This window comes from Zophobas morio, unplaced genomic scaffold (assembly GCF_036711695.1).
Source record: "Zophobas morio isolate AGI-343-1 ecotype UQ-CSIRO unplaced genomic scaffold, CSIRO_AGI_Zmor_V1 ptg000737l, whole genome shotgun sequence".
Taxonomy (NCBI): domain Eukaryota; kingdom Metazoa; phylum Arthropoda; class Insecta; order Coleoptera; family Tenebrionidae; genus Zophobas; species Zophobas morio.
In genome coordinates, this window is record NW_026972840.1 from 34,330 (window position 1) to 54,082 (window position 19,753).

The following is a 19,753-nucleotide window of genomic DNA, read 5'->3' on the forward strand; positions in this document are numbered from 1 at the left end:
TCTAGCTCTACCCCCTTACGCTTGCCAAAAGAAATCTAGTAATATTTTAAGTCAGAAAGAGCTTAGGAGAGCGAAGCCTCCCAAGCTTAAGGTTACAAAAATAAATTTTTTTCTATATATTAAAAAGTTATATTACTTTGCGGAAAATTATTAATACAAGCTTTAGCATAATGCATTGTGCACAAGTAAATTGCCAACCTATAAGGAGAGGGTGGTTAGGGTTAAGAACTTTATTATGTTATTGCTTTCGATGAAGATCGGGCACACGTTTTATTTCAACTTTTAAACTTTTAACTATTTACTGATAAATCTTAGCAGCCCTTACTAATTAAGTTACACTAATGAAATTTGGTAAAACTTTACTTGTGCAGCGTTATCCTCCTTGGGCCAGGTCTTATGATACATTAGAGTTGTCTTACAAAATTTAATTTATTTTCGTTTATAGATATTATATAGATTATAAAGGCTTAAAAAAGTTAATAAAATCTTCAAGGAACGGCAACGAAGTCTTTTTTTTTGTTTTGGATAGGGACCTGGACAAAGTATCATTACCCGTTTACGAAATCTATATTAAAGTCACTAAAAATATTATGAAAAGGTTTCTAATTTTTATGTAAGAGAGCTAAGTAATCTAGAGAAACGTTTGGGAAGCGCTATTCGAAGAGCCAAAGCGTTTTTAAGGTTATAATTAAAGCTTTGCATTATTAAGTTTATTAAGTTTTTTGTCATTTTTTTTTGTTTTTACCTTAACGGAAATAAACTTATTTTTATTAGTCAAAAGGAATGTAGAGATCTCTTGGGTATTCGTTCTTTGGAAGTTGGATTTGCGCAGCTTAAAAGCGAACTTTCTCTTCTTAAAGTATCTTTTAATAAACTTTCAAATCTGGAGTTTTTTTTTTAAGGCCGCCTCCTTTTTTTTTTTTTAGGATTTTGTGGAGTTAAATCGCGTTGGTTTCCGTAAAATACTTAAGAAGGTTATATAATTGTGTTTTTTGTTCACTTATGTATCGCACAGATTTTTTAGCACGACAAGAAATTAAGCCAGAAGACCCAAGAGATCTACCTTGGCCACAAAGTTTACCTGCAGCCTTTCTGCACTAACCACTCCGTCTTGGACAAACTGGCTGCCTCTATAGACTCTTATCTCTCTTCTCTAGCAGATCGCCTTGCCAACTGTTTTTTCTTTTGAATAAGTTTTTCTTCGCGCAATCACTAGTCTTTTAGTGCGCTCGAAAGAGAATAGGGGAGTGCAAGGGCGAGGGCTGGAATCCCGAAGGCTTATGTCCGCGGTAGTCGGCCATGATTTGGAGAGCATAGAGGACTTCCTCAAAGTTTTATTTAATCGTCTTTTGTTCCCTTTCTGCCCGGCGGCCCTCTTATCCTGTAAGGGCGGGGCATATAGGAACTTTCTCAGCAGTGCAGCGAACAAGGAAATACAGGCAATCAGGATTCCTTTGCTTATTTATTGGGGCCTCCTTTCGTGAGAGCGTGCAATGAAGGTCTCATAAGCGAACTACAGCAATCCGCCACTTATCATTTTTTTAGGGCCTGAATACCACGACGTCATTGAACTGATGTTAAAAAGCGGTTTTGTATCTGTGGACACTACTGACAGAAATGGTCGGACAGGCTTGCATAAGGCTGTTATTCACCTTCAAATGTAGTGCCCTATAAAATTTAAGAAAATCTGCGCTTACAATGTTTTTCCCTTTGTTTTTGTAGAAAGACACTGAACTTTTTACTAGAAAAAGGCGCCAGTGTGCACGTTAGCGACGTCAATGGTGACTTTTATTTTACCTTTGCATTAAATTTTAAACTAGTCTGACAAAGTAATTTTTATATTGGAAATGCGGCGAAGGGAGGCAACCTCTGCACTACGCCGCAATGACCGGCAATGAAGCAGTCTTGGCTCTGTTGCTTTCTCGGGATCCCGACTTGGCGGCGCAGGATTGCGAGGCGCGTTATACCTAACCTCCACGCATCTCTTTATAACCCGAACTTACGATAATCTTTATAAACAGGGAAATACGCCGTTGTTTTATTCCATTGCACATGGTTGGACAAACTGCTCTATCATGCTTTTGGACAAAGGTTGTTTGACCCGTCTCCCCTTTCAATATATATTTACTTGGCTTACTGGTTAAAGGCAATGAAGAACAATATTTTGGGCTAGCAAATACCCACATGTCCCCTCTAGCGGTAGCCTGTATCTACGGCAATCGCGAAATAGTCGGCCTGTTGATTCAAAGAGGCCCGCTAGCATATCCTTTTTTTTTTTTCAATTATTTATTTGGCTGACTTGCCTTGACTCTTCCCTCCCCTCTGGACTATAGATGTCGATGTCAACCACGCGGACGACCAAGGGCTCACTCCTTTGCACTACTGCTCCAGGTATGGCTTCCCGGATATATGCGCGACCCTTTTAAACTGTAACGCTCGAGTGGACAACGTGGATAAGGTTTACAACCTTGCTCCTACTTTCATGTGCATAGTTTTTATTAGCCTATTATAAGTTATCGAAGTGGAGCCCGTTATTTGAAGCGGCAAGTCGCGGCCATCTGTCTTGCGTCAAGATTTTGGTGGAGCAAGGAAAGTCATTTCCTCTCTATTGTTTCGTGGATTTTTAGGCCTGATGACGGTCACTGTTGGGTGCAGGAAACGCCCCCGTGGCTCTTCTTGACGGTCTAGGCTGGACACCACGCGACCATGCGCTCTTTAGGTTGCAGAAGATGTTGTCGCGGTATGTACGTTTAATTGGACATTGCTCCATCGCAGAGGCCACATCGAAGTTGCAGCGTATTTACTACCCTTGGCGACTACTTACTATTCTCCTCCAGCAAACTCTTCTGAGGCGACCGGCGCCGGAGAAGAAGCGAGCATTCAGACTAATATGAATACTCGAAGCGGCGATGGTGATGGTTAACGTAACAGTGCCCGACTAGTGCTTGTCTTGCTTATTTATTAGACGTTTCTGGTGCTCTACCGAGCGGGAGGATGCCTCCGTTACGCTTGTCTTCTCCCGCTATCCCCTTTCGCCGTTACGGACACAACCATTTAAATGGCAAGTTCCAGCTAAACATACAACTGGTGCGCCTATTAATATAATTAGATGTTTTTAGAACTTTAATTGCCTTTTTGCGCTGCAGCGTACGCCACATGGAAAAACAGGCGTAGATGTTCACGATTACGCTGACCCCAGTAACTCGCCGGTGAAGTTTTATTCTTCGTGGCATGACTTTCTATCTCTGCGATTGGTGCTAAGCTTGGTCTGTGTTGCTTTCATTATTAATGGCAATGCGCTAAAGGTCCGAAACTTTATTGTCCTTTAAAGGCCAATGGTAAAAACGATACCAAACCGCAACTTGCTGTATTGCCCATTCAGGATCCGACGGAGTGCTTTACTTTCCAAGCGGATCACTATTCAGACTTGACTTTGCAGGTGCGTTACAAATCGTCTCTCTAGGGTCTCATTCTTTTCGCCACATTCTACAGTTGGATGTCCTGCCAGTTTTCGGGAGTCAGTCCACCGAACTAGTAGGTCGCGCCATGGTACTTCCCAGTTCTTTCGCAAACTTGAAAGGTGAATACTGTGTCCCTTAAACCCATGTAGCTTCTTTCTTACCTCCACCTCTTATTAGGAACTATAATGAGCGCTTTAATGAACAGTAAGCTCGAGATGTTAGGGACGGTCACATTTCAGTACATGGTCATTACCCCTTTGAGGACGCCTTCCTTACCCCCCTCAGTTTTTCAGTTAAGCAAGTCTTACTGGCGGCTCAACCCGGTTTGTATTAGTTACTAGTCGTAAGCTCGTGTGACTCCTAAAGAAATTGTACCTTGCGTGCTATGGTAACCATTTAAAAGCCGTTACGTGGTTCCCTGCCGCACGAGCCTGTTAAGGACTACGTAGACAAACAGTACCTCAAGGCAAAAAGGTCGGCAGTAATCTTTGGTTAGAGCGTCGGGGTACCATAAATGTTATTATCTTATTTAGTATTGATGGTAGTACTTCCACTCTGGCTTTTTTCACTTCTTTGGAATCCGAATATATCAAAGTGCAGTTAAAGGTATTCGGACCCCATTTAATGACTTGTCGCATTTATCACCTCTGGGTGCCCCTCGCTCCCAGATTCTCGCGGATGGCTCCCTTGTCGTCAGTGATGACGCACGCGGTAAGTTCTCCCTCGTCACCTACTCTAAATGGCCTACTTTTGGCTACATTGCAGCTGTGATCCCGCTTAGTTCCGGCGAGGTTCTTTCTCTCCCCTTTTCATCGTTGACATACCAGGAGCTTTGGTAAATGCGGATCTTAACAACCCTCTTTACGCCTGCTTACGCCATTGCCTATTTTACTAGTGAATTATACACGGGCCACACTCGGCCTTTCTATAAGCTTGATGACCTTTTACAAGTAGAAGCTTCATGGCATTGCAAAAAACCAATTCATTTAATATACCACAGCGTTTTCCTCTTCGTATTGGGATCTGCCTTTTCCTTGGGCAACAAGATGAAAATCTTTCCTTTCCAAGGCTTGATGGGGTCATTGATGCCCTCTTAAGTTATATCCTTATATTTGGGAACTCTCGTTCCTTTATTTTCTCCTCAGATGTGAGCTTTATTTAAAGTTCATCCTCTATATCATTAATAGAATATACTTAGGTAAAAGCAGTTTGTTTGATGGTGAACTTGAAGCAGCCGAACTTCCCCGTTTTTATTCAGGCGAGCCCAGGCGAGTTTGCACCTGCAACTCTGGTTCTATAGAGCTATAATTTCCTCTCCAGCTAGAACAGCTCATCAGGATGACTCTCTTCATCAGTCTCTTTTATTTGCGAAGAGCCATTCTTTGTTAGGTATATACTATCTGACTGCATGTATGTGTTACCAGCGGGCCATTATCACACCTTTTAGGTATATATGTTCCCGCCTGGCTTCTTCTGGAAGCGCCAGTCCTGCTGGACTACCTCCGCCAGACTGGTATGCGACCTTCCTGCTTTTTTTACCCCCTTTTTTTTACCTTTTTTAAAGGCATCCTTCTATTTTCGTATGGGGAAGGTTCTCTAATGCAATATTTTCAAGAAAGAGTAGACGGCTATGAGTTTGGCAGTGTTATTTATGTTGGTAAGGTGCACAAACTGAACATCCTTCTTTTCTTTCTTACTCAGCTTATCTCAGGCAACAAACAAGATACCATGTTTAAAGGCTGTAAGCTTTCCATACAAAATTTGTATTCCCTGTTTGCAAACGAACAGGCGAGCCTTGCGGACGCTCGAGAAGAATCGGCTCTTAAAAGATCTTTTTTCAAAAGTACGAATTCTGCACCAAATTCTCTGAATGTTGTCCCCGCGAAACTTGTAAAAGATACTTCTGCTAACGTACTGGAATTTTTGTCAAGTTGACTGTACACTTAAAACATAATAAAGCTTTAACTCAAAATTATAGTCGTTGTCGCTAAGGAATTATTGTCCTGCCACTATGAAACCACAGGTGTTTAAAAATGTTTAAAATTGTTAGACGACGCAGTTTTTAGAAATATTCACAAGTTTATAAAGGCTATTAATGCATATTATAAGCGTGTTCATTTAACATTTTTTACTATTATTTAAAGAAAAATGGACGCCATATGGCCTAATGTGTCCTTGCTGTATTTAAAGTCAACAATGATTCATTGTTGAACCGTCTTATCCAAAGTTTATTTCGTATACTCATATGTTTAAAGGTAATGCCTAATAATACGGCTATGGCGCAGCCAAATCATTAGTCGTTAATCGATTTGTTAATAATCTAACTGAAGCTATAGTCAACGTTTTATGTGACAAACTATTTATGCTTAATATGCAGAATTTAGTATTGAAACCTTACTCAAAAAAATTAGTCACAAGTTGTTGATTTAACTTCCTTTATTAATTTAAGTAAGCAAAAGCCAAAGCATTTTTAAGTTTAAAAAAAAAACATGACATACCTCAAATTATTTAAATTTCTGTGAAAGCAACGTTTGAAGAGAGTCCTCTTCGCTTGACCAAAAGGTGAGCGACACTAACTAAATTCATTATTTAGTAACTTATATTTATCCGGTGATATTATTTTTAAAAAGTCAAAATCGTTTTAAAAAAAAAGCTTTTACCAGTTAAACATTCAAGGAAAAAACTTAATTTTTTCGCTATGTTTTTTAGCCCTTTACAAACTCAATAAATAAACTTTTTCGTGAAGAATGATTTCTTTTTTGAAGTTAGTCATGCCATACTACGTTCGAAACTTCTACTTGATAAAAAAATGATTATCTATTTATCGCAATAATAGTATGCAGCTAAACTAGGCCTTAGGCTACCTCCCTAAAATATATACGAACGTTTTTTTGTTAAAATAAACATATCCAATGGAGGGCTTTATGAGGCTCAGTTCAATAATAGATGCCAATGTATAAATACTCCCAATATTTTTCATGGTCGTAACTACTAAGTTAGGAGCGTATATTTCTTTTAGCAAAAGTTTTCTCAGCAATTATATTAAGGTAGCCCTTTAACATAAAGAGCTTTAGAATTCGATGTAGCTAAGATCTGATATGAACCATAGAATTTTTAAAAACATACAAAGCGTTTGTTTTTGTTACCCCTGTACTCTTAGAAGTAACTTTTTAGTCCAATGCAGAATAACAGACTTATTACAAGAAAAATAACTGTAGCTACTTTTTTATGATTTAGAAATTGTGAGAAAGAAAGGGAGGCCACAATGAGGGGGAAAGTTTTTACCATAAAGTTTGTTATACAAGAGCGGTGTGCAATTTTTAGATGAAAAGTTGTTTTCATAATTGATTGCACTTATTTGGAGTCTGTATATTTCATTTAAAGGTACTTCGACTTGTGCGAGAGTTACTACCCAATCACTAGAGTTTTATAAGGATAGGCATTAAAAAAGGAGGCACTGAGAAAAGACTTCTGCGCTCTTTTACCTGCGTAAACGATTCTAGGTGTTTGCCATAAATGTAGGGATATGTTTTTTTTATCACTGCCATACCACGACCGGTCTTTCTAAGAGTTCTTAAGTCGTTTGATCTGAATTTTCTTCTTCTGCAGGGGTTAGGGCACGAGTAACCACCAGTGTACGCTCTTCATAGTGCTATAATGTTTATCCAGAAAGACCGGAAAAGCGGGAAAAAAAGTAACCTGCCCAGAGTCCTACCGTTTGGTCTAGTGTAAACAACTAAAAACCACCTCCGGGAGGAACAGCCTAACTGTTAAATAGGTAATAGCATCAAAGACCGAAAAAGAGAGTCGAGTCGGTGGGGGCCGGATCCACTACCTTGAGTATGCGCGTCGATGCTCTAACCGCTGAGCTGCGACGACATCTCTCGAGTCCGGTATGATGTTTTACACATAGTTAGCCTGTTACAGCCTTGGGCACAAAACCCGAGGCCACCTAGAGATACCGGCCAGCACCCTTGCCAGCCAGGCCTCCCCGGCCATAGGGAAAATGCTTATGACGGCTTTTTACAAATTTGACGAATTACAAACAAGAATGAGGGTTGTTGTTTCAGATGGAAAAGCTTATTCTTTAATTCTTAGTTTTGAATCGTAAGAAGGCTTCTTTTAACCTTTTTATCAAGGTCGTTTAGTAGTCGTTAAGCTTCAGGGAGTGGTGTTAACGCCTTCCTATTTTACTATTTCGTGAAATGAAGAAGAACGTCAACTTCTGCCGCAGACATGTTTTAAAAGTAATTGCTTTATAGTGGTAGAGGCTGCATGGGATGATTGAATGACCGTTCTTTTTAAGGTAGCTATTGAGTCAGTCAAAAGAGTTAGGTCGCATGGGATGCCCTTAATTTTTTCATTCAAATTTTTTGGAAAAGATTCTAATATAGATTTACGTAAAAGAGTTTGTTAGGTTCCTTTATCAAAAACCATAGATAGGCGAACAGTAGGAAGCTCAGTGAAAATCGTCTGCGAAAAGTCGAGACGTAAATTATTTTATATGACGGCAATGCCTAATACAATAGCAGTACCCCACCTAGTTTTGCCTATCGGGTTGGTTAGACTCAAAACAGTTAACCCTTTTTTATCGGCGTACTTGTTGAAAGCTCCTCCATTAGTATTTTTCACTCTACCATTCCACTTTTTTTATAAATTTTACAGTTTAGGTCGCCACATAAGACGTCCTTCGTAACTTAACAGAAAAGCCTTAATGGCTGCATCACTTTAAATGTATAAAATCAGTAGTTAAATAAATTCTCGGCGTGGGGAAGGTGTCTTTTGACTAGGACTGCTATAATCCTTTCTAAGAGTCAACTCTTTCTTAACGATTTATTCTGCAGTTAGGCACTTTAAAGATATTTTTTAATTAAGTGTGTTTCTGTCGCAAGAACTATATCAGCTTTTTTATCATAAGAGACTCTTAACTGCTTTATTTGTCTTCTAACCCATAGGCTTTCAGGTGAATAAAGATGTACTCATTGCGTTTGGAAGACAGCGAAATTCTTTGAGTAAATGAACCATAATAAGAAATGTTTTTTATAATTTTGATAAGTTGCTCATGAATAAATCTTCAGTAGGGGCCCCCTACTTCGCTGAAGAGGAAAAAATGAATTTTTTTTTTCCTGCACTATGACTTCATAACGACGACACTAGTCGGTGGTACCGACTAGCTAATATCTGTATTTACTAACGCGATACACCTGGTGGCTTTAACGAAGAGTTAACTGTCAGATCACGGGTGGATGTATGTTACAAAGAGCACGGTTATGGGAGAAGCAAACCTTGCAAGGCAGTTCCAAAAGTATACGTGCATTGCTAAACTTAGTAGACAATGCTGGCTTATAACGGTTACTCCTTCACCGAAAACCAGCTTTCTATAGGCAGGCTTAACCTAAACGAGGTGGACCCGGTTACTTTTTATACGGACTATGTATCTAAGAGAAAGCCCTGTATCATCAGTTCAATTCCTTTGGAAATTGAGAGATATGTCCAGCATTGGAATAATGAATACATGATGAAAAAGGCTGGAAAATGTCTGGTAGAAGTTGAATACACTTCTTTTTCCCACAATGGAATTAATAAGAAAAATGTTAACTTTGGTTTAGGTTGTTAATATTTATTAAGTTAATGCGAACTGCTTCTTATAGAATTTTAAATATTTTGTTTTATGTCTGTGTTGCTATAATAGTATATTTGTCTTAGGTAAGAAAAAGAAAATGCTTTTTTCTGACTTTTTATCGGAAGTTGAGAGAGGCAATAAATTTCTTTATTTAACTCCTCAGCATGCTGAAGAAAGCATCGCCTACGACGAAACGCATAGTGATAATTTACTTACCGAAACCTCTATTTACCTTGACTTTTAAAGTTCTTAAGAGCATCTGCGCTTGTCAGCTTATTCTCCACCTTTATCATTACTTTTGGGCGGAGCACAACCTTTTCCTAGTCTTTTAGGGAATTTGGTTTACGCCTCTATAAAGCTTTATTTAGCTCGATAATAATAAATAAAATAAGAAAGCTTCTTCATCAAGTAAATTTATGGATGGGATGCAGCCCTGAGGGCTCTAATTCAGGTTTGTAGGTAATATTTTTAAAAGTTAAAACTGTTATAACTAGAGAAAAGGCCTCCATCACGACTATCACGATAATTTGTACATTTTGCTGGATGGCAGAAAGGAATTTACTCTTGCCAGTCCTCTCGACATTCCTCATGTCTATACACAAGGTCAAGTTATTAATGTTATTGTAGGAACTTATACTTTTTTTTGGTACAAAAAGTACGAATTATCTTAAACTGTTTCGGTGTGATTTTAAATAGGCAAATTAAAAAAGATTTTTAAGAACGGAAGAATTTTATACGAAGGGATGAGTGACGTTACTGAATATGGTTCTTGCCTACACAACTTTTTAAATCTTACTGAATTTTATTATATTAAAGGTCTCGAAAAGAGCATTGTAATATTGGAAAAGCAAACAGAAATTAAGTATCAACTTAAGGGTTGTTAATTATAAAGTTTTCTAAGCAATACTACTTTTTACAGTTTCGCGAAGCTTGTAAAATTGCGTAAAAAAACTTAAATTAAATTATTCTAAGTTGTATAACAAAAAATTTTCAGAGCAAAACTGTAAAAGATATATTTTAATTAATAATATAAAATTTATGGTTTTCTGAAATTATCTCAAGAAATAATAAGATGCACTTCAAATTTTTATTATCTTTAAGATTATATTTTTAATATTGTATACTTCTTAAATATTCAACCTAAATTTTATTGGGTTCATCTTAAAGAAATTGAAAATCTTTATGAGTGCGCAACAAGTGAAACTGAAAAGGAGCAGTTAGACTGCTTGATTGAAGAAAAGTTGGATTTATTACTTCAACTTCAAACAAAGAGTAAAATTATTTTTTTTAAGTTTTTTTGACTAATTATTTTACACAACAAATATTTTAGAAAAACAAAAAGGATTAACAAGTGAAAAAATATCTTCTCAGTTAAACAAAAAACTTCCCGAAAATTTCTCGCGCGTCCAAGCGATTTCTAAAGTGGCCGAAAAGGAATTTCCTTTGCTTTCTAAAATTAAATTTTTGAAAGTTTTGGTTAACAAAAACGAGATGCTCTACTTACCAGCTGGTCTCATTTATTACTCGTACTATTAATTTTTTTTAATTTAATAATCAATTAAAAAGGATTGCAGATGTTATTATAAAATTAATAGAGAAAACAAAATATTTTTACCTCATTAAAAATTTAATCAGAAAGAATTTTATTTATTAGTTTAGTTAAAACTAACAGTTTTACCTTTAAGTTAGATGTCTCTGTAATACTTAAATAAGTTTTGTGTTAAACTCTATATTGGCTAAGTTAACTTGATGTATTATAATAAATATTATCTTAGCTATTATCCATTCAACTCAATAATTATGAAATTTATAAATACAAATGCTAAAAGATTTTCACTTTTAGCACATTTTAATCATATAGTAGATTTTTAAATTAATTTTCTTTACTTTTTAAAAACAAGATTTAATCTTAGAAGTAATCAAATTATATTTAATATTAGTTTTGAATTTAATAATATAATTTAAATTAAAAAGGATCTATTATTTACCTAAAAAACTAAAGTTAAATTTTTAAAATTTATTTAATTTAATTTCAAATTATGAATAGTTAAATAAATTTTTAAAACCCCAAATGTTTTAACATTTGCTAAAAATTGGAAATTTAAAGGCTGGATTCACAACGTAAAATCTTTTGGAAAACGTCACACTGCAATAAATTATTGGTAAAGACTGAAATAACCAAGAAAAGTTGGATAAAGTTAAAATTTAATTTTTTTAATGTTAAATTTTTTCAGGTGCTATCCGCCTGACGGAGATTCCTTCCCACAGCCTTACTCCGATGACGTTCTTATAAAATACTGCAAAAGAAAAGGAAGTTGACAATAAAAAAACTCTTAGCTTATGAAATTTTTTAATTAAAATAACGAAAATAACAAAAATTAAATTTTTTTATTCAGTATCTTTTTTATTAAGAACACACTGAAGAACAACTTTTCTAAGTTTGCTGTATGCTTCTTGCAAGTTGTCGTTTACTATAACATAGTTTACGTGCTCAGCCTTACTAGCGTACTCCAACTCTCTTTCAGCTATTTCTAAGCGTTTCTGTATAGAACATTCTGGATCAGATCCACGCTAAAAGTTAACTTAAAATTAAATGGTGAAAAAGAATTTGCTTTAAGCTTAAACTTAATTGCGAATTGTCCTTTAACCTTTCTCAGCCTTTCTTCTAGAACTTTTATAGAAGGCGGTCTTATAAAAATAATAAAGGGGTGAAATGAAAGCGATTTAAGTTTTTCAACACCAACCATGTCTATGTCAAGAAGGCATATCTATTATCATTAAATAAAAAATTAAAGGCAAACCAAGTTATGAAATAAATTATCCACCTTATTTTCTGATATCACACTCTCAATTGCAAATTTACTGGTCCCATATAAATTACCGGAATATTCTGCAGTTTCTATGAACATATTATCTTCTATTTCTATTAAATTATTTGTTATAAATTGCATAAAGACTATTAATAGAAAAGCAGGAAAATAAAACTTGCAAGCATTTCAGCTTTGCTAATAAAATGATAGTCCTTCCCATCAATCTCTCCTAAACGAGGTTGCCTTGTAGTATCTGTTAAAATTAAAATCAAAAAGTTTTAAAATATACGCTATTATAAAGTGCAAAAAGTAGAAGCCCAACGCGAAATGCTATAGCCAAAAATATTAGGGAATTCTGCTAATAAGTTTTTAAGTAGGGTTGACTTCCCACTTCCAGAAGGGCCAAAAAGGACAAGTGTATTATATAACCTGCTGCTCTGCATATTTTAAATGAGGCAAAAAAAAGCGAAAGAGAAGTCCTATTTTATTAGAACACTATAAGCTCACAGTCAGTCTCTAGCCACGTGTAACGTTAAACACATTCTAAACTTCTAGTCGGTGGACTACGCGGTTTTCATCTTCATATAGTAAAAGTAGTTAGCATGATTAATACAAATGCTATTTATTTCTTTTCCATAGTTAATAGTTATATAAATATATAAGACCAATGAAATCTGTTAGAGACTATTAAAACTATTAAAACATTAAGCCAACTACTATACATATACTTTCTTGTGTTAACTAAAGGAAAAAGCGAAATTGTGAAAAGTCATATTAACGGAAAACTTACTATCAGTAATAATAAATAAAACAAATTTTATTGTACTAAGGTAGAAAGGAAAAAAAAGACGGGACTAATAAAACAAAAGGTAGACTCCCACTTGAAAGATGGCATAACCACCTACTTCATACATTAAATAGTGTCAATGCAGATAAGAACGATGTAAATTAATTTTTGTTTTTTTTTATTCTACGATTATGCACGTGACAAGTTGAGTTGCGTATATGTTATATCCTAAATTTTATATTAGTGCTAACTAAATTTTTCGTAGTAGCATCCTCAATAAAGGTCGCATTGTGGACAAAGAATGGTTTGCTTTGCGTAATGGCCTAGTATTTAACCTAGAGTGGGTAAGCTTTTTTACATAATTAATCAAAAGGCTTTTTTACAAACTCTCATGTAGATATTGCGTGTCTGTGAGACTTGTTCTATATCCTAAAGTTATAACTTTACCCCAACTATATATTTAAACAGACACAGACATTGCTGAGTGCTTTAACTTAAGCCTTTAGTAGATCGTCATCAAGTAAACGCATCGCTAAACACACTACTAAAAAATGAAATTCTACAAGTCTGCGCACCCTTATAACTAGTAGGGCATTTATCGCGAGGAAATCTAAATAATAGGTACGCAGCTGAGTTATGATAAGAAGAGCATAATTTACATTGTTACTTTGGTCAATAACGGTGTATAGCGGTAAATAAAATGCTAAGGGGCAAGATAAAGTGTTACTACTTTATACTTTGCTTAAGTTGTATATATATCTTTATAAGTACCAAACGTATCTAAATTTAAAAGTTAACTGAAGTATCAGACCTCAAGGGAAAAGTTATTCATTTTAGCTTGGAACTAAACCAAAAATGGACCTTTACAAACCGTCAATCATAATTTTGTAAAAATATATTTTGGCGGAAGGCTACTTTTTTATTAAAATATTGTAGCGGTCACAATATTTTAGCTAATTACTTGCCATATTGCTTACTAAAAGATTTATTAAGTTAAGATGGCGAAAAAAATACAATAGGTTGGGACCTCAGCTCGGCAGCACTAGAAGCCTTTCCCTTCCTCTGAACCTTTTTGATTTATAAAGTTTATATTATACTATATAAAATTATCATTTCTTTTATAAAAGAAATATATTCGAGCTTATTAGTTTTGATGTAAATATAACTTCTTTTATTAATGTCTTCAATAAAAATAAATTATTTCAAGATTTTATCTAATCCTTGCAGTACGCAAACTTTTTTGTACGCTGTGATTAAAAACTTGTATTATTAGTTATGTTGGTGTACACTATTAACTCATCTTCCGCTTGCTTTATAGGTATAGAGTTTTTAATACCACCACTTTATTATTAATGGTATAGTACTAGTATGATCAAGATCTTTTTATATAGTTCTTAAAAATTTAAATTAGCAAAAAAATAATAGCATTTTCCGTTACACGAATTTTGTTATAACCGGAATGAGGATACCAATGAAAAAAAAAATTATTTATAAAAGCGTGTAGAACAAAATTTTTGATACTAAGTTCTTAAATTAATTGTCTCCTATTTTGAGGTTGTAATAGTTCATACTTCAAGTAACTACAAAAAAAATATTTTAAAAATTTTGTTTCTGTTTTTTTAAGATATCCTGAAAGGTTAAGATATAGTGCTTTTCGAATTTTTAAGATAGGCCATCTCCCAAGAAAATTTAGTGCCTCGATCTATGATTTGTATATACGATTTTTGTCTTTGGTTTTTTTAATTATTATTTGTAGGTCTTCTCTGCATAAGCCTTTCATATAAAGATAATGCGTTCACGGAAAAAAATACGAAAGCGCAAGCTTACAGTGGTATTCTGATAAAAGCTGCATTCGAGGCTTCGGTAATATAGACTAACTTTAAAATAGTCTTCTTAAAATAAATGCATTACCTTAAAATAAAAACCAGCAATTAGCGCTTAGATTGAAAATAAAACTATGCCCATTTTTTACAATTTATTTGAAGGCTAAGCACAAAGTTGTAGGGTTATATTACTATCCCACATAAACTTTTACTAGTAGATTTAACTAAACCTGTTTGACTTTAGATACCCTTTTTCAGTCTTCCTCATTTCATTCCTACGTACTAATCTACTTAAAAAAGTTTGTTTTAAATCGGGACACTGCTTGTAAGGAACTCAGTGCACTTGTATTAACGATTGATCTATCAATGAAGATTATGTTAAATTGTATAATATAATTAGAAAAAAATATGCTTTAAGCGAGACTGCGAAAAATATTTTACTACAAAAACTCATCTCGTTTAACGTAGTGGTAGGGTCACGTCATTCAAGCATGTGCCCCGTTGGCAACATTACAAGTCTCCTATATTACGATAGTCAATTCGCTTTTAGCTTCATACCACAGAATTTTTTAGGAGCGAAGCTGTAACTAGTTTTTATTTTTTAACTAAGTAAAGTTCGTCTTTGTATGACCAGTTAAGTGCCACTACCTGAATTTTTCTAATAATTTTACTTGTTTAAAAAACTTGCACAATCTAAAATTTTAAACATTAGTTTTGATAGATAATTTACTAGATGTAGCTTTACAAGTTTTCTTGTATCCTCTGGAATATGTTAGAATCCTTATTGTACGTAATTTATATTGTTTTTGAGGTTTTTTGTTTTACTTTCCGTACATATAGCAACTTGGCTATGAACCACTCCCCCCAAAAAAGTATACGTTGTTTCGAAGAGATTATTATTACCTCCCTTCAGCGTGGACCTACGGTAGTTGCCCTCTTAATCTGAATATAGTTTGTTATAACTAATACCATCGTAGCTTTTTATTACTACTCTGCTGCTAGTTATTATAAATATTATAGATTTCATTTAAATATTGGTAACTTATTTTCAGAAGTAACTTTGTACTATAGGTAACATACGTGGCATTTCTGTTAAACTTTTTTTTTAATCTTAGCCCGCCATGTCTTAAAGCAACGAGGATTTCTTGAGATATTTATGGGTTGTCCTGCCTTTTTATTACACACAGCTTTTCGCAACATTGTTACTAGAAGCACAAAAGCTTATTTTTATAAGAACTTTTTTTACGAGGTATGCAGGGTTTTCATATGGATCTACTGCGTGCCATTCTTATGCTTCTAACGTTGCCCATCCCAACAAGGAGGCCACAGGCACAAGCGCAAACGTTAAAAATTATTCTTTCCAGAATATGTTAAAGGAGATGTCTATAGAGTGCGCAGCTGCTATTGTAGGAACCTTTGTCTCTCTGCCTTTCCTGGGTGATAAGCAACGGCACTACTACCAAGAAGTTGCCTGCCATTTTTTTTTTTTGCGTAGTTGCCAGCGTCCGTTCCGTAGCGTATTGTTTAGAAGGCAGTCCCAACGCAGGCATGATGACCTGTCTCTTGTCGCTTCTTGACAACAACGTCATTCTGTAGTATTTATACCAAATCTATGCTTACTGATTGGTTGTTAAACAGCACATTGGACCAATTTTTATGAACACGTTTGTACCTCTTGCGATAGCGGAGGTGCTCTTAAGAGCTATGAGGCCATTGGCTGTCTATCTTCTATCTTCTCTGATAAATCCCTCTCTTGGTACAATAGAGCTCCGCTGTGTTTTTTTACTTTTGCAATCACCTAACTATTTGTAAAGACAAGACCGGATACCTGACCGAATCGAAGTTCGACAGCACTGAGACCGATTCGGATGCTTTCCTTAAGTTAACGCTGAAGGTCCCGCTGAAAAATAAAAGGTTGCGTTTAATGGTATTGAAAGTTGGATATTTCTATAGGCAATTCATGTCGTCGTCGCGCACTGCCTTTATCCTCTCTCTCACGTGACGACGCGCATGTGCGTCTCCTGTTCAAAAGACTTTCCGAAAGTTACTGCGGACTGGCCTCGCTTTTCTAATTGGGTACTGTACGGAAAGATGGCACTGATTACCTATGTAAGCCGACCTTTACCAGGCCCATTGCTGGTCTTATCTTCGAGAAGCACGTGTGCAGTACATGGGGAGTCAGTTGCTTACCAATAGGGTGCTCAGTAGTAATACCTTGAAGACCGTTTGCGGAAGACAATTAGCAAGTTGACTATAACGAGACAAAGTTTTATTTAGGTGTAAAGTAAACTGGTCTCTCTCCATTAAATTCTCTCTAAATAATATCGAGAATATCCTTCATTTCCTTAAGGAGATGTCGTTTATACGAGACAATGTCGCCCCTCCACGGCATAATTGTTCTTTTATCGCAGACCCAAATCTCTTTCGCCACTTGATCAAGCAGGCGAAAGTCGTGCGAGACAAGGACCATGCCGCCTGCGCAAGAGAAAGTAAAGGGAAGCTTTTATGCAGCGTTTCTTCCGTGATAGTCACGAGGAAACCTTCAAAAGAGTTGATGGCTTTAGCAAGCGCATCAATGGCTTCCATATCTAAGTGATTCGTGGGCTCGTCAAAAAGGAGAAGATGCGGTGTCTTCTGCGCCAACCAGCAGAAAACTATTCTGGACTTTTGCCCGTCCGACAGTGTCTTTATGGGCGACGTCTGACACTTCCCTGAGATACCAAAGCGTCCTAGCGGGCGTTGAGAGGGTTCACATCGATAACGATAGCGTAATATTTTTTCGGGAAAAAGACCTAATTGTTGCCTCCACTGCTCAAGCTCCAGCCCCTTTTCTCTAAATTGGCTCTGGATGTACTCTAGCGGTGTCATTTCCGGGTCAAGTTGGTCTTCCGAATGCTTCAGCAAAGAGTAACATGTTAGTTGGGGTGCAGGCTAGCCAGCGGGAAGTTATATACTTGATGGTATCTAGCGATTCTCAGGTGACTGTGCCTCTGAATTGTGCCAACGGTGGGGGCCACTTCCTGGTTAATAAGCTTCAGCAAAGTTGACTTTCCTGCTCCGTTAGGGCCCACCAGCGCGATACGTGAGTCAAGATCAATACCAAACTGTGAATAAAGAAATTCTTTGTTATTTTTGGCGCAATATATTAGTTTAACTACGCCGACCTCCAAACCCACGTAAAGCATAGGGCCTTTTTTCCCGCTATAGGAAAAACCGACGTTCTGGAAGGCGCACACTGGCGGAGAAAGTGTATCACTGCGGCAAAAAGTCGCGTGTACCAAAATAAAACAAACAAACAAACAAGAGTATACCAGGAAGGAAATTTGAAGTTGACTGGTTTCTCTTTCTCGACGGGTTCCACCAGTCCCTCAGCGACCATTTTGTCGAGTTGCTTCTGCCGCGACTTCCCCTGCCTCACCTGGCATAGCCGTCAGTAGAAGTGTATATAAATACCCTTTACTTTTCGGGAAAAAAGCAGTGCAGACCAGATTGGCGTATGTCCCACAGCTGGCAATAAATTCTTTAATGTGTCTAATCTCTTCCTGCTGCTTAGCATACTGTTTCATTTGGTTCGCTTCATTTTCCTCTCTAGTCTTTACATACTGGTCGTAATTTTCCGCTATAAAACTGAAGTTCTAAAAAAAAATAAGTCACTAGTGCACGGTGTCGTGGAACTTTACAATGTTCACCCTTTTTTGAAGTCAAATGCATGATATTTGTGCAAACGCCATTCATAAAGTCGATCGAGTGAGAAACGATGACCAAAATTTTGTCGTACCGCTTCAAGTACTCTTCCAGCCACACGCACGCCTGCAGGTCCTGTTATAAAATTCCCTTGTAAGATTTAAAAATACATTCAGAAAGGAGTGAAAGAGGCCAGGTGATTTGTGGGTTCGTCCAAAAGCAAAATTGTGGGTCGCACGAAAAGAGCTCTCGCAAGTGCTACTCGCATGCGCCATCCACCGGACATGTCTTTCGTGGCTTTATTAAGCATCTCCTGCCCAAACCTGTTATTAATTCGAAATACAAAAAAAAACACTTAAAGCTTATATAAAAAGAAAAACCCGAGGCCAGCCAAAAGTAGGCCAGCGCGTTTGTCAAAGGTTGCAGGATCCAAAACTTCCAGTCGTTCATATACTATTAAAGAATTATACTTATGTAATGAACATTTAATCTATTAAAATAACCCTTAAACCCTAATATTAAAAAAAGAATCCTACGTTCTGAAAGAAGAGGAGATTCGGGCCCTAATTCAACAAGAACACGCTCAATATCGTCCTCGAGCTGCTTGTGAATTTGCTTAGCGAAGTGGGTTACAGCTAAAAAAAAAAATAAGGTTGAAGAACAATAACATAAAAATAAATAATTAAAATGCCTTCAATAGGTTTCATATCAGAAGGCTCTGCTTGCTCTTGTAGCAGATATATATCAATATGCGCTGGTATGGGAAATTCGCGAGCGGCAAGAGATTTTAAAAAAGTTGTTTTCCCACTCCCGTTTCTACCCAGCAAACCGTAACGCCGCCCCATTGTAAGTTCAAGCTTTAATTTTTTTTTAAAAATTATAACATTTAAGTAATGAAAAATAACTGTACAGTTGTGGTAGCTTGGATTAACACCTGCCCCTTATACGAAAGGGAAAGGTTATTAATCTTTATGTCTAAAGCATCAGGCCTGGACACTAAGACGCCAGTTGTGTTACGGTCATTAATAGCTGCTTCTACAATATTTGTCTTCGGAAGCTCGGTAATCGTAAACCTAAAGCAAAAGTTGCAGGAAACTACCTTTATAAAAATAATTTATAGAGCTTTAAAAATTTTTTAAAAAAATGAACGGCGTCTTCTTAGGTAAATCATTTTTAGGTAAGTTAGCTGCAGCCCTTCCTCTTGGCTTTCTTTTAGTAGGCATTTTTCTTCATGGGTGCACTGTAATTTAAAACATTTAAGTTTTCTTAATACGCGTAAGGACGTTTTGTACATTTATTTGACGCATGCCGGCTCACGTGAGGCTGGATTTGTTGAAATGTTTATTTTTTTGTAGTTGTACTTAGCCTTATCCCTGTTTTGGCTATAATTGCAAGTGTTGCTTGCTTAAACTTAATTACGAGATTCTCGGTGGCCCTCGCACTAGTTGCATGAGAGTAACATGCTGTAGATATACTTTTATAGTATAAACGTTTATGTAAAGTGTATTTTTATTTGTAAGTGGAATTGTTTTACTTTTAATTTTTGGATTTGCGCGTTATTATCG

The 19,753-nt window shown here is 36.3% G+C and overlaps 6 protein-coding genes across 8 annotated transcripts; 4 read left to right on the plus strand and 2 right to left on the minus strand.

The window, feature by feature from the left end:
• Positions 1-29: 29 nt before the first annotated feature.
• On the plus strand, positions 30-2,859 carry LOC135121840 (uncharacterized). The gene is made up of 17 exons (XM_064046121.1): positions 30-91; positions 319-391; positions 446-542; positions 599-681; positions 775-859; positions 927-974; positions 1,025-1,175; positions 1,225-1,331; positions 1,403-1,499; positions 1,546-1,660; positions 1,723-1,781; positions 1,859-1,956; positions 2,022-2,091; positions 2,147-2,251; positions 2,334-2,458; positions 2,514-2,719; positions 2,776-2,859. Exons 2-16 carry the CDS (start codon positions 342-344, stop codon positions 2,625-2,627), a joined length of 1,404 nt encoding a protein of 467 aa, XP_063902191.1. The 5' UTR covers positions 30-91; positions 319-341; the 3' UTR covers positions 2,628-2,719; positions 2,776-2,859.
• Positions 2,785-5,396, plus strand: LOC135121839 (uncharacterized). The gene is made up of 18 exons (XM_064046120.1): positions 2,785-2,788; positions 2,838-2,918; positions 2,966-3,087; positions 3,147-3,266; positions 3,332-3,439; positions 3,493-3,580; positions 3,639-3,784; positions 3,865-3,935; positions 3,995-4,067; positions 4,130-4,172; positions 4,227-4,296; positions 4,357-4,411; positions 4,462-4,608; positions 4,660-4,729; positions 4,782-4,850; positions 4,909-4,974; positions 5,026-5,118; positions 5,173-5,396. Exons 2-18 carry the CDS (start codon positions 2,891-2,893, stop codon positions 5,394-5,396), a joined length of 1,593 nt encoding a protein of 530 aa, XP_063902190.1. The 5' UTR covers positions 2,785-2,788; positions 2,838-2,890.
• Positions 5,397-8,746: 3,350 nt separating this feature from the next.
• On the plus strand, positions 8,747-11,424 carry LOC135121845 (uncharacterized). Of its 2 annotated transcripts, XM_064046126.1 has the most exons (11): positions 8,747-9,070; positions 9,168-9,284; positions 9,339-9,424; positions 9,481-9,535; positions 9,586-9,687; positions 9,781-9,849; positions 9,901-9,960; positions 10,252-10,356; positions 10,415-10,594; positions 11,192-11,246; positions 11,319-11,424. In XM_064046126.1, exons 1-11 carry the CDS (start codon positions 8,797-8,799, stop codon positions 11,401-11,403), a joined length of 1,188 nt encoding a protein of 395 aa, XP_063902196.1. In that variant the 5' UTR covers positions 8,747-8,796; the 3' UTR covers positions 11,404-11,424. The 2 variants fall into 2 exon arrangements, with proteins under 2 accessions (XP_063902196.1, XP_063902197.1); XM_064046127.1 differs by lacking the exon at positions 9,901-9,960.
• A 48-nt stretch (positions 11,425-11,472) lies between these two features.
• On the minus strand, positions 11,473-12,337 carry LOC135121848 (guanylate kinase-like). Its single transcript, XM_064046129.1, has 5 exons — positions 12,217-12,337; positions 12,070-12,147; positions 11,910-12,007; positions 11,733-11,852; positions 11,473-11,655 (listed from the first exon to the last, which is right to left on the minus strand). The coding sequence occupies exons 1-5, from the start codon at positions 12,335-12,337 to the stop codon at positions 11,473-11,475; spliced, it is 600 nt and encodes a 199-aa protein (XP_063902199.1).
• A 2,757-nt stretch (positions 12,338-15,094) lies between these two features.
• On the plus strand, positions 15,095-16,759 carry LOC135121838 (mitochondrial carrier homolog 1-like). 2 transcript variants are annotated; one of them, XM_064046117.1, is made up of 10 exons: positions 15,095-15,137; positions 15,226-15,290; positions 15,345-15,429; positions 15,620-15,753; positions 15,824-15,941; positions 16,000-16,088; positions 16,143-16,260; positions 16,319-16,398; positions 16,458-16,580; positions 16,633-16,759. In XM_064046117.1, the coding sequence occupies exons 1-10, from the start codon at positions 15,131-15,133 to the stop codon at positions 16,753-16,755; spliced, it is 942 nt and encodes a 313-aa protein (XP_063902187.1). In that variant the 5' UTR covers positions 15,095-15,130; the 3' UTR covers positions 16,756-16,759. The 2 variants fall into 2 exon arrangements, with proteins under 2 accessions (XP_063902187.1, XP_063902188.1); XM_064046118.1 differs by having other exon boundaries at positions 15,114-15,137; positions 15,238-15,290.
• Positions 16,760-16,789: 30 nt separating this feature from the next.
• On the minus strand, positions 16,790-19,420 carry LOC135121837 (ABC transporter F family member 2-like). Its single transcript, XM_064046116.1, is given in 15 exon segments — positions 16,790-16,979; positions 17,045-17,233; positions 17,297-17,399; positions 17,459-17,608; positions 17,669-17,759; positions 17,816-17,922; positions 17,990-18,118; positions 18,120-18,139; positions 18,194-18,323; positions 18,382-18,511; positions 18,569-18,641; positions 18,725-18,823; positions 18,880-19,045; positions 19,099-19,261; positions 19,338-19,420. Coding segments are annotated over 15 exon segments (1,785 nt in total). The 5' UTR covers positions 19,412-19,420; the 3' UTR covers positions 16,790-16,818.
• Between the last annotated feature and the right edge of the window lie 333 nt (positions 19,421-19,753).